Source organism: Caretta caretta, chromosome 19 (assembly GCF_965140235.1).
Source record: "Caretta caretta isolate rCarCar2 chromosome 19, rCarCar1.hap1, whole genome shotgun sequence".
NCBI lineage: Eukaryota > Metazoa > Chordata > Testudines > Cheloniidae > Caretta > Caretta caretta.
In genome coordinates, this window is record NC_134224.1 from 8,453,324 (window position 1) to 8,465,978 (window position 12,655).

At 45.6% G+C, this 12,655-nt stretch overlaps 1 protein-coding gene across 2 annotated transcripts in view; it reads left to right on the forward strand.

Annotated features, from left to right (window-relative positions):
- The first annotated feature begins 2,614 nt into the window (after nucleotides 1-2,614).
- GRHL3 (grainyhead like transcription factor 3) overlaps nucleotides 2,615-12,655 on the forward strand; it is a 45,083-nt gene continuing 35,042 nt past the window's right edge. Inside the window, exons 1-2 of one of the 2 annotated variants that reach the window (XM_075121238.1) lie at nucleotides 2,615-2,805; nucleotides 4,149-4,715. Coding sequence is in view for 1 of the 2 variants with exons in the window: in XM_048825858.2 (XP_048681815.2) it covers nucleotides 5,308-5,324 (17 nt within the window). In the remaining variant the exon portion in view is untranslated. Of the gene's footprint in view, nucleotides 2,806-4,148; nucleotides 4,716-5,236; nucleotides 5,325-12,655 lie in introns of those variants that run through there. The other variant, XM_048825858.2, reaches the window with a different exon arrangement.

Consider the following 12,655-nt stretch of genomic DNA (forward strand, 5'->3'; position numbering starts at 1 on the left):
CCCACACTGGGACATCTGATTTGTACCCAAAGATTTCTGGTGCTGTGGCTTATAACAAAAGCCATTTTCGTGCTGGGAAAGCAGCTGAAGCAGCCAGCCCTCAGCTTGGCGTAGGACAACTGGCTCCAACCTAGTTCAGGCTGCTTCCTCGTACACTTTATTAATTGTTGGAATGTTTTAATAACCTTTGGTTGAGTGCAGCTGAAAATGGGTCCCAGAGCTATTAGAATGGATAATTGACAGCTTTCAGTAGGAAATGCCTGATGTCCAACAGACGGAAAGATAATACAGTGCCCCCCCTCCCCCAGCTCATTCAAGAAGAATCTCCCCCGATCCATCGGAGATTAATTGGAGAGGTGACATGCGCAGTATGCCCCCACCCAGGTAGAACAGTATGAAGCCATTTAAAAATAATCCCAATCAATTTAGCAAGAGGAGAGGGCTAGGTTGGGAGAAGGGCATTTATGACAGTGTCCAAAGTTGGGTTGGTCTTCAGAAGCCTTATTAGAAAGAGAATACTCGCATATTAATGCATCTGATGCAATTGTTTTAAATTAATTTCTCTGACAAACTTGGGGCGATACAAGGGGCCATGCGCAGAAATCCAGTATTACAGTGTCACTTGGGGGGACAATCTGTGTAGACAAGAAGTGGGCGGGGAAACAGAAGCACAGAGAGAGAGAGATAAAACCCAGGCCTCCTCACTCTGTGGCCTGTCTCCTGGGCCAGGCTGCCTCTTAGGTAGCTTTCCAATTACGTCCTATGGAAGCAGACACCAGAAGCCCGGTTCCGATCTCCGTCACACCACTGCCCCAGCGTATCACCGCTGACTTCAGCGGAGCCGTTCCTCGCTTCCAGCGGCGAGGGGCGAGACCAGAATCCAACCCCAGAGGGTTCCGGTGGACTGAGCGGCACAAACCCAAGTGCCAACCCCCTTATCTTAGAGAGGACGCAACTGCGAGCAAAATCTCACCCTCTAACTTCAGAGCTCTTGGAAATCTGGGCATGGAAAGTTCTGCAGTTTATCTTGACTGTGCTTCAAGCTTTATTTTTAGAGTATCATAAAGGGCTTTTGTTCCAAGGTGTATTTAGTAGGGGAGTGGAAGGGGAAGTGGGAGGGCTGTGTGCATAGGGAATGTGTCTCTTGGTCTTTCTCTTCTAACCCACCCTGCTGCCTGATACTCCTGGAGGGTGGAGTGGGAATGAAAAAAAGAGAGAAAATAATAATTAAAAATACTGAAATCATAGTCTAGGCGCCCAGGCCTGGAGGCCTCTGGTTGCCTTAAAACATACATTAGCACAAATAGGGCAGGGTGCCCAAAATCACGAAAAAGGTGGGGCAGGGGTGGTCTCACCGTTGTCAGCAGCTAGCGTGTGTCTTGGAATAGCACAGTGCTGACTGCACTCCCCTTCTATAGATAGTGCTGCCTAGTGTCTCGTGCTCTGGACTGGGCTTCAGAAGAGCTTGGTTCTAGTCCTAGCTTTGCTGGTGGGTGACCGTGGGCAAGTCATGTCACCTTTCAGTTTCTCTACCTGTAAAATGGAGCTAATGATACTGACCTGCTTTGTAAGGCACTTTGAGATCTACTAATCCAAAGTTTTATCTAAGAGCTAGGTGGTCTTATTACATATAAACTCTTCCTCTTTTCTAATATATAGACTAATTGTGGGGATCAAGCAGTTAGAAAAGGGGGCAGTGCTTAAAATCAGGAGTTCTGGGTTCTATTCCCAGCTCTGCCACTTACTTGCTGTGTAAACATAACCACACCGTGCCTCAGTTTCCCCATCTGTCCAAGGGGATAATAATGCTTCCCTGTCTCAGTGTGGGTTGTGAGCATTGGTTGAGTGTTTGTGAAGCATATTGACATAAACTCTGGATTAAAGGCATGAAAGGCACAGACAGTAATAATATATTATGAGGAACATCTGCTATGTGAAGGAAGAAGAGTCAAACACACTGAGCCACATTTTCAACAGGCACCTACAAAGGCACCGGCAGCATCGGTTGTTCAGCTTTCACCACGGGCATGAACTGGCATTTGCACATGAAGATGGGGGTAGCTGGGCACCCCGAGCTCCCAAATCTACCAGCACAAAGGGGTTGGGTTTTTCTGTGAACTCAACCTAGATGCGAATTCTGTGTAGGCTAGGAGAGCCCCCCCAGTGCTGCTTGTAGAGATGCAGATTTAATTGCACAAGCAGTTGTACCTGCCAGAGCTTGAGCTGTGGCCACGCACATTGTGTGTATGTGCGTATATCTGGGTACATGTGTAGGTCTGCATGCCTGCATGTATGTATGCCTATGCATGTGATGTGTGTATGAGAAGAGTGCACCTGCATACATACATGTGGATGAAGTGATGCATGTTCTGTAGCTGGCAAGGTCTCCTCTCTGTAGCCCCCTGCCCTAGGCTACTGGCTGGAAAAAGTCAGGGTCTCTTTTAATGACAAAAAAGTTACGGGAAAAGCGATCTCTAAAGGCCAACGGTAATAATAATGGATAAAGAAGCCGCCACTTTGAGATCCCAGGCTTTGGGCTCATTGGAGAATTATGTTGCGACGATCACAGCTCTGCTCCGTTTCACGAGGGGTCTTGATTGTCTTTCAGCAGCATCACTGCTAGCGACCACCAGCGTGAGCCAGGACCTCAGTGAGTCTGTTGAACAGCCCCAGCAGTGGTACTGGCTACCTCAGCTGTGAACAGTGACAGCCCGAGAGAACTGGAGTAGAGACAACAAGAAGTTCCCAGTGCATGTTCTGCACACCAGCATCTCGAGCAATGCTCCAAGCCTGACTCCAAGATCGGTAAGTCAGGTGAACTTGGTGGCCTGGAACCACACCGGTGTTTATACCATTGCCACCTCCTGCAGAGACAGGCTTGACCTTGTCATGGCTGATGTCTCATGGCTTCATGCCACCCTGGCAATAAAACAATGGAGGGGAGCAAGCAACCCAGGATCTGGCATCCATGTGCAGGTATAACCTACGTAGAGCCCATTCTCCTGCTGACCGAGTGTCACCACTCCACATTCCCAGCTTCCTCCGCACTTTCTCTCTCTCTCTCTCTGTACCTGGCCAGTCTTTTGGCACAAAGCTCTGGCCAGAGGCTGCCATCTGCAGCCAGATCTCCAGCCAATTCCCTCAGCAGCGTCTGCTCTCTCTCACTGCCAATGCTGCTTCTCCAGCTCCAGCACCTAATGGGTCCTTCTCTCTAGCAAGCCAGAAAGACCTCGACAAATCCTCTGACCAGTCAGTACTGCTCTTGGGGCTTCCTGTGACCTGAGAAACACCCCCCCACACCGCACCCCGGTCTGGTTTGGCATGTAAATTGCACCATTACTGGCTTTAAGTGGGTCTGGATGAAGGAAAACGGCCCAGGACCTCAGCACTGATCATTGCACAATATTATTTCTGTATTTGGAGTCCCAATCAGAAAACATTTGATTGGACAATGCCACCAGTCCAGGTTGACTGCTGCTGTCCATGGGTTTTTCTTTTCCCCTCTCCTCTTTTGATCTCCTCGCATTCTCCCCAGTGGTGCTGGACACCAATCCTGGGCCCGATTCAAGGCCGTGATAAAATGGGGATTACTCTTTGGACATTGCACCCCTTCCCTGGGCGGGGCAGGTTACCAAATTATGTTCAGGAGCCAGACATTTCAGCACCTACTCATCTCACTAAGGAGCATCATGTTGGTTGAATGGTGGGTCATCCTCTGTTATGGTGGTTCCCAAGCACTGGCCCACAAACTTATCTCTTACAGCTGGTGCTCTAGGCTCCCCCATCTTTCATTCACTAGGCTGTCCCCCTTTCATTCACATTCAACGTCCGTGGCAGGTAGGAGCTTTTACAATGGAATGGAAGACAACAGATAATGGCTAGTTCAGGCCTGGATCCTGAAAGTCCCTGCACAGCCTCGGCTGCTGAACTCCAGGACAAGTGTGAGCAGAGGCTAGTAGGGTCAGAACAGGCATTGTCCTCTGCACCTAATGGGAGTCTTGAGCCCCTTCTAACCCCCTCCCCACACATACACAACCAATCTTGCTCCCTTGTTTTATTCACCTGCTGATGCGGGCCGAGAAACAGGCAGGATGGAGTGAGAAAGGGAGACCTGAAACGTTTTTTCCTTCTTTCTTTTTCTTTTTCAGGCTTGCACCAACATGTCTCCTGGAATCCTCGCCTGCCTTCCATGCCCAGCCAACATGAGTCAGGCACCGAGCCCATCCTTTGCCTGCTCCTTGCAACACGGATGACAGAAACTATCCAGCGAGAATGGGAACGCTCGAATCCTCAATGAGTTTTCTTTTATTGCATAAACCTTTTCGCTGTTTACAGCCAAGTTGCTACAGAGCTATTGCCTAGGAAGCCCTTTCAGATTGCGGTAAAGCGGCATTATGCCTGGGCTACCCTTTGCCTTCCTGTGTGCGTGGGAGTAATGCGGTCATTATTGGTTCAGAAAACAGGACAGCAGTGCAAGAACAGTATGTGGAAAGGTTATTGCAAAACTCTTGTTCCCTAGCGTGCCCAGCAAAGTCAATGGAAGGATCCCCTGATCTGGTGCGTTCTGAAGTTGGAGGCAATGTGCTGCAGGGGGGTGTTGACACCTAGTAAAGTAACATTTCTAAAAGAGGTTCATTGAAGAGGAAAAAAACACCAGACACCTTATGGGAAGGACGACTAGAGGAGGCGAGGAAAGGGGAGCCAAGGGTTAATGTGTAAGTACAATGATCGTCTCGTTCAAAAATTGACAGGAAAATATGAAGCTTAATTTAGTCCGTGAGTGTGTGTGTGTATCTGAGTGCTTCCAAACAGATACAGCAAAAAGCAAATCAGTCCCTGCCTTCATGAGAAAGACAGATGCTCTGGGTTGGCGTTGCAGCGTATGAAATGCATTCCCGATACTGAACGTGAGCGTGAAACTAATTATCACATCAATGAATAAATGAATCCACTCCTACTTTTGTCATACTTTTCCTCTGGAGGGTTTTTCCTCCTTCCTTCTCCCCTCCTCTTTAGAAACTCTTTAGATTCCTCATCTCAGCCAGGCTCCACATTCCTATCTGGTTCAGCACATAAAGAGTTAACAGCTGCACCTGTTTAAGGTGTACCTGTCCCATGGCACCTGTCTCATCAGCCAATCAGTGGCTGAACTCTGGGGAACCTACCTGTCAGCAAAATACCTGTACACAAAAACCTCAACATAAATCAAACACTTCACTTCACAGGCCATGTCTGTAGTTAGCAGGTACTAGAGGAGAGAAGTCCTTAGAATTTGCTGTCTGCAAAGATTTGGAAACCTGGGGAAACATGTCTAATGAACTTGAGTAAGTAGATCATTTTTTATTTTATTTAACTAATCCCCTAAGTATTTCATCTGAGGCAGGATTTAAGTACTTCTGGTCTGAATGAATTAGACTCCACAGGTTTAATCTTCCTGTCTAGCTAGTTACAAATGAAGCTAAAAAAGTGAAACAAGGCTTTTTCTCAGTCTTTCTATTCTACAGTAACCCAGTGCTGCTCTTGTTACGAGTCAGTGATTACTGCTATTAAAAAAAAAGCAATTTAAAATTATATTAAATTTTCCCCCAGACTGAAATTTGACATACAAGGATTCACCTCAGAAATTCCTCTCCTCTTGCCCTGAAACAACAACCAAAAAAAAAAAAAAAAAAAATCCAACATATGGTACAATTGATGGAGTTTTTTCAATTAGAAGGTACCTCAGATAAATCAGTAATCAGTTCTGGAAAATTTCTGGGTTCTTCTAACTAAATAGATTTTATCAAGGCCTTAGAAATGGATGTGAACCCATTTATTTTGATTTTTTTGCGGGGGAAAAGTATTCAGACAAGTATATTGTAATGCAGTTTTTCATGGACAAGTAGCTGTTCCTCCAAAACTTGGGAACTCTTAAATGTTTGGGATTCAAAATACTTTGTACCTTTCATATGCATTTTGGGTAGCACACGGACCAACACCCAAGGGACCATCACACTGTAGGCAAAGGATGAGTTTTATAATTAATGAGCCCATTGGTATGAAATTATATGGTAGAGATAGGACTGATATAGGGGAATGGGATAAGTAGGAGACCACATCCTGCTTCCCTTAATCAAATGGATAATCCAACTGAAGTCAAAGAGGAGATATAGATATACACACGTTTGTGTATGTGCTCATGTGTGTGTATCTAGAATGTAATGTATATAGAGAGGGTATATACGGAGCTTTGGGAATGTGCATTTTAAAAATGTGTATAATTTTACACATACACAGATTGTCCTGCCTCCCACAGGTATTGGGAATTAATTTGTTAATAATTGTAAAGGACAGTGCAGATGTGAAGTGTTAATTATTATTATATGTGCACACACACATACACTGCTACAGGCCTGAGTAAAGAATAGAAATGTCTTAATTTTTCCCCTTTTGAACTCTTTGGGTAATTTAAAGTTGTTTTGATTTTTATTTAGCTAGGAGTCCGGTCATATGGCTTATTCCCTAAATACTATATTTTGTGTGTGTGTGTGTGTGATACACCCACACAGAATTAGATTTATTAGATTTTTCTACTGATTATGGAGCAGTGGGATTATGTTACCTAGTGAATTACATGGTTGCTTGACCCCTCTCTTGCTAACGGGACTGTTCTCCCCGCACCCCCATGTCCTTCAGATGAAACAAAGGGAATTGGTGAGAGCTGCATCTCCTTTGTGATTGATAAAAATGCGGAGGTTGCTATCTGGTCTCCATCTCTTGTTTGTTGCTTTTCTAGTTGCCTCCAGATCAGGTAAAAGGCCCCCGGCCACTAACTGAATCCATGTGAACTGAAAACTTTCCTACTGCTTAAGCTTGTGGATAGTTTTCCAGACCTTGGGAGACTTCAGCTTCATTTGTTAGCCCACAGCTGCCACAGAGTTTGGCTCAACAGCTCAGGCAGTTGGAAACTACAGTTTCAAGCCTGAGTGTGCTGATGTCCTGTCGTGCACTGCATGTGGGCAGGGGGAGCCAATAATTGCAGGCGACTCTAGAGAGAAACAATTTAAGAGGACAATGGGCCTGGAGTACCTGGAGCTGAAAATACCCCTAGGGCCATGCAGGGAGAGATAAGGGAGATGGGAACAGCCTGACATCAAAGTCATCCATGAAACGTTCTCAGACAGCCTTTGGCTTCTGGCTCTGCCACAAGCGAAAGGAGAAAGCTGGGTCATTGAATGAGAGGAACCTGTGGAAGATTTGCTATAGAGGGTGAACTTCTTAACAATGGGTTAATCCCATTGGGCCACATTCATCCATGTGTGTTTTCCACTGAATGCATCCGATGAAGTGAGCTGTAGCTCACGAAAGCTTATGCTCAAATAAATTGGTTAGTCTCTAAGGTGCCACAAGTCCTCCTGTTCTTTTTGCGGATACAGACTAACACGGCTGCTACTCTGAAACCATTCATCCATGGTGTAACTCCATGGAGGTCAAGGGGAGAGGAGGGTTCTTGGCATCTCAGGACCAAGCATTTAGAGGGTGACAGCCCAGTTCTGAAGAGGATAGTGGTGAGTCCAGCTAGCAAGGCTCAAGCTCTTTCACATGGTCCTTTCGGTGTGCATCCTCTCCCCATCACCACACGCCTGTGGCACACTGTTCAAAGACACAGAGAGGAAGGGCCACATTCTGAGCTGGTGTAAATCAGCACAGCTCTATTGACTCATAGACTCTAAAGCCAGAAGGGACCATCATGATCATCTAGTCTTAACCTCCTACACATCACAGGACACAGAACCTCCCCCACCCACTCCTGTAACAGACCCCTCACCTCTGGCTGAGTTACTGATGTCCTCAAATCATGTTCCAGAGAATCCATCGTTACACCAGTTTAAACCTGCAGGTGACCCATGCTGCAGAGGAAGGTGAAAAACTCCCAATGGAGCTATACTCCAGTTGAAGATCTGGCCCAAAATGACAAGGACCCCCTCTTTCTCCATAGCAATTTTCAGCACAAAGAAGGGCTGGAAAAGGGCCAGTTTGGCAAGGGCGATGAGCCTTTTCACATATGATATATATAAGAACATCTTAATGTACCCAGCAGTCTCTGTGGAGCAGGTGTATAACATGGCCCCGCTGCAGCATGTGGCTTTGAAAGAGTTAACCAAGAGCTACTCCCAGCTGTGGTTTTGTGGTCGAAACCATGATTGCCAGAAGCAAATTTTTGTCATGCACAAGGTGTGTTATTAAAACTTGAGTTATGCTCCTGGTGAATGAAAAGTTAAAGCCCTTTATTAAATCCTGGCTGTAAAGCCAAGAAGGGCTAACCGTTCCGGCAGCAATGTATATTTTCAAGCAAGCCATGGGTTTTGTTTTTATAAAATGATGTAGCAAGAGATTTGTAAATTAAAAACCCGAATAACTGCAACACAATGCATGGTAAAGGAAATAGAACCATTCCGAGTAAACCCTAGAGTCAGAGCAATGTTCAATTGACATTTATACAGTCTCTCTCTATATATACTCTGGATCAGGTTCCCAACTGGCATAAATCAGCATAGTTCCAGTGTAGTGAACAGAGCTAAGAGTATTTACACCAGCTGAGGATCTGGTTCTGTATTGTGAGAGCCACTCTTTGGAATTTTGATCATCATCAAAACGATCATCCAAAAAGCACTAAAATATATATTCTGCACTTGGACCCGATTCAACATCGCACTTAAGCCTGTGCTTAAGTTCTGTTGATTTGTATGGTGCTCATTCCAGGATCAGAGCCCTAAGTCCTCAGATACTTAACACTCAAGGACAATTATGCTCATGGTAAACAATTGAAAAAATATTCCCCCCTTTGACTTAATTAGCCAGTGATTAAATACCGGCTAAAACTCCATCTCCAATGCATGATTCTCAGTGGGCTCAGAGGTTAAGCTCCATTGTTTGATTATTGTTGTTACTTATTTGTATCATGCTAGTGCCTTCGAGTTCCAGTTATGGATCAGGACACCATTGTGCTAGGTGCTGTATAAACATGCAGCAAACAGACGGTCCCTTATACAATCTCAGTATAAGACCAGAGACAACAGGGGGTACAGACAGGCAGGGGAGCACAAAGAAACAATGAGATGACACTGGTCAACATATTGTTAGTGGCCAAGCTCTTGTTCATTGTCCTTGTTCTGTCTTTGGCATCCATGATGCCCTGTCTCCAGGAAACGGGTTGTTTAATTGTGTTACACCTAGAACTTTGGGTGAATCTTTTTCGTTCCACAGATACATTATTTGAAATATATCATGACATGCGTTGATTAAATGAAGAAAGTTTTTTCCCAGCATGGGGGAGATCTGCTCATGGGAGATCCTTGTGCCCCAGCGTGTGTGGGCTGCTTTGGGAAACCTTACCAACTATCAGTTGGGCTTCTGGAAAAGGCCATTCAGGAAGGGATGATGGTAGTCCGAGCCAGGCCAAAGTGTAACTTACCTCTGAGGAGAAAAAAGAGAAGGGTTGGAGAGAGAGCTGAAGGTGGAGGAAGGAAAAGGAAATACAGGAAAGAGGGGAAAGCTGGTGTCCAGAGAGGAAGTAAAAACAGGAAGGGAAGGAAGGAAGGAGGGAGGAAAAAGAAGGATACATGGGTAATTGTAGTGTGAGAGAGAGAGACACACACTCTCTTGGGTTCAAGTTCCTGCTCTGCCACTGACTTTCTGTGTGACCCTGGCCAAGTCACTTAGCCTCTCTGTGCCTTTGCTATTCTTAGTACTGTACTACTTTAAAATGAAAGCGGAGATTCTCACAAATTCACCTGATTTCAGGAGCTGGTCATGTCAGTCAAAGTCCTTGAATTCTATGGTGATGAGAGTGGAATAGGAACCTGAATAGAACGGAATGGGGCCTTGATCTCTGTCAGCTATCACAATATAATTAATTAATTAATTACTGGATTAAACCCGAGTCATCTGAAGAGCTGTCAAAAAACATTCACTTTTGCATGAAAGACTGTGAATCCACTTGTGCCAATTCTCATGATTATTATTACTGTGAGGATAATTTGGTGTTTTTTTCTCTTAAAGCCCTAGTTCCTGGAGTCAGGTGAATATGTGAGAATCTCAGTTTTCATTTAAAAAAGAAGTAAGCTTCTAGCCCTCCTGGTTGCAGAGATAAGTTTGAGAATGTGATGCCTAAATGCTCCAAAATGAGAGTGCCTATCAAAAGCACTCAGAACTCCATATTTTTAAATCTTGTGATTTTTAAGCCAATCTTGTGATTTGGGAGGGTTCTTGCAATTTTTGAATGCTTGGAGTTGGTAATACAGAATATGTGTGTATATTAACATGGGGATCTCTCTGTCTCTCAATCCATCCTCATGGTTGTATATTTATCTGTCTATAATGAATATGAGTAACAGAGAGACTGTCAGCAGAGGTTCAAACCTAGATTTTCAAAAGTGCCTACTGCTCTTGGGTGCCCAATTAGAGGTATCTTAAAGGAACCTTATTTTCCAAGGATGGGTGCTCAGCCCCTTCTGAACATCAGGTTCTTACAAACATCAGTTCAGGCAATGAAAAACAGGCATACAAAATCACTGGTCACTTTTGGAAAGCTCAGCCTTAATTCCTTAACTGTGAGCTATTTCCTTGGTTTAATGTCCTGGACTCTGTCTTATTTCATTGACGCTTCATTTCTGTGGATTTGTAAGGTTCTTTTTTAAATAGAATTATTTATGAAATATCTTCCAGTAATGACTGTATACAAGAAAATGTCCTTAGCACATGGGATGAGGTGGTGTTTAGTATCAAATAGTAAGATGTTATAATTTATTAATTAATTAAAATGAGGCACAGGTATTTGGCAGAAATGTTAACGAACCAGAGAGCTTGTTTGGTGGACTCAGATTAGATCTTTTCGAAAGGGATTTAAAGAACTTGTGCAGTTTTGTTGCGTTGACTCGGATCAGATAGTTGGTAACTTGGTGGCTTGCTGCTGGTACTGTGTATGGAGACCTCAGTAATAATTAGCAGTTAGCAAGTAAGATGTGCCCGCAGCTCTTTTACTAGGTTATGGAATTGTTCTATATAGCTCTTCTCATGTGAGAAAAACAGCAAATGTCTGGTAGGACTAGGAATCAGGACTCCTGGGTTCTAGCCCCAGGTCTGCCATTGATTAGTTGGGTGACCTTGGGAAAGTCACTTTACAAAAAGAAAAGGAGTACTTGTGGCACCTTAGAGAAATTCCCCATGGCTCAGTTTCCCTACCTGTGATAATGAGCTAACTCCTAAGGGTGGAGGGAGAATGGGCTGGAGAAGGGCAAAAGACAAAATGATTCTGAGCTACAAACAAACACCCAGCAGGGCCACAGAGCATGTGATGTCCTGTTACATTAGACAGGTAGGGACTGCCCAGGAGAAAGATCAGGCCCATAAGCTGTTGTGACTTTAGAGCGAAAGGAGGCGTGGGCGGGTCAGCGGGGCTATGGTTAATCTGAGTTTGGGATTACCTGGAGCACATCCCACTAGCCTGTTTATTCCTTTTTGCTGCCCATGCAGCAGGGCCCTGCCCTCTTCCTTCCCGCACGTTGGGTGTGCCATGCCTTTCCTTTGTTCGATCCTGCTCCACTGAAGGCCCATCCTGTGAGGTGCTGAGCACCTACTGCTCCCATTGGCACAGTTCGCATTTCTTCACTCGAAATCACAACACGTTTTGCAGCTGCCCGTTTCCTTTTCCACCTGCCCCTTCTTCACTGGGGTCAGCTATCCTTCCACACGCACACGGGGCAAGAGGGAAAGGTTGTCTTCTCATGAGAGTCCACATGGCAGCTAGGAGGCAGAGGGGGGAATTTCTAATTGCTGCACTAACCTGCCCCAGTTGGAAACATGCTCTAAGCAGATTGTGCTGGGGAAGGAAACTCCCTGTGTCAGAGAGTGACGCATCAGTGCTAAGTGCAACTTGGCAAAGGTAAAAATACAAGGATAAACTGTCATCGTTCATTTGTATGCATCTGTTGTAAGTCTGTCTCTTTTTGCGTGTGTGTCTGTGGTTGGCACGTGTGCCTGTGTGTGTGTGTTTGTGGTTGCGTGCTTGGCGAAAGGCTGGATTGGAGCTTTGCCTCTAGATGTATTTGTTAATTCTTATTATTTTATCCAAACGCTCACAAGCAGGGAATGGAATCAGAGCGGAGGTTTGTCTCCAGCAGCTCTGCACTTCACTCCTTTCAGAGGGTGCTGTTCTGCTCCGTGAGGGAGCCCGGCTTGCTGGGCCTTGCTCATGGCTGGGTGAAACCTGCATGCTTCCAGAAGCAGGCGTGCTTCACCGATGCTCTTTATGCCTACTGCTCTGTAAGCTGGGATGCTGATCCCATCCCAGTCCCCTTCTTGGCGTATGTTGTTATAGCACTGGAAACTTTGAATGGGAGCAGCAACGTTATTCCAGCCAAAAGGCCAGTTGTGTGGCTGTCCGGGCCCCGGGGTACAGCATGGCTGAACGGCAGCCCCAATGTGAATAATCCGGCATATGGCTAGCCTCTCCTAATGACCCAGATCTCTGTGCTGGAGCTTTGGACGCTCACCATTGGCTGCTCAGTTCCTGTTCCTACACTGTACAGCCATGAGCAGGGCCGGCTCCAGGCACCAGCTTTCCAAGCAGGTGCTTGGGGCGGCATTCAGAGTGGGCCGGCAGTCCGTGTCCCGC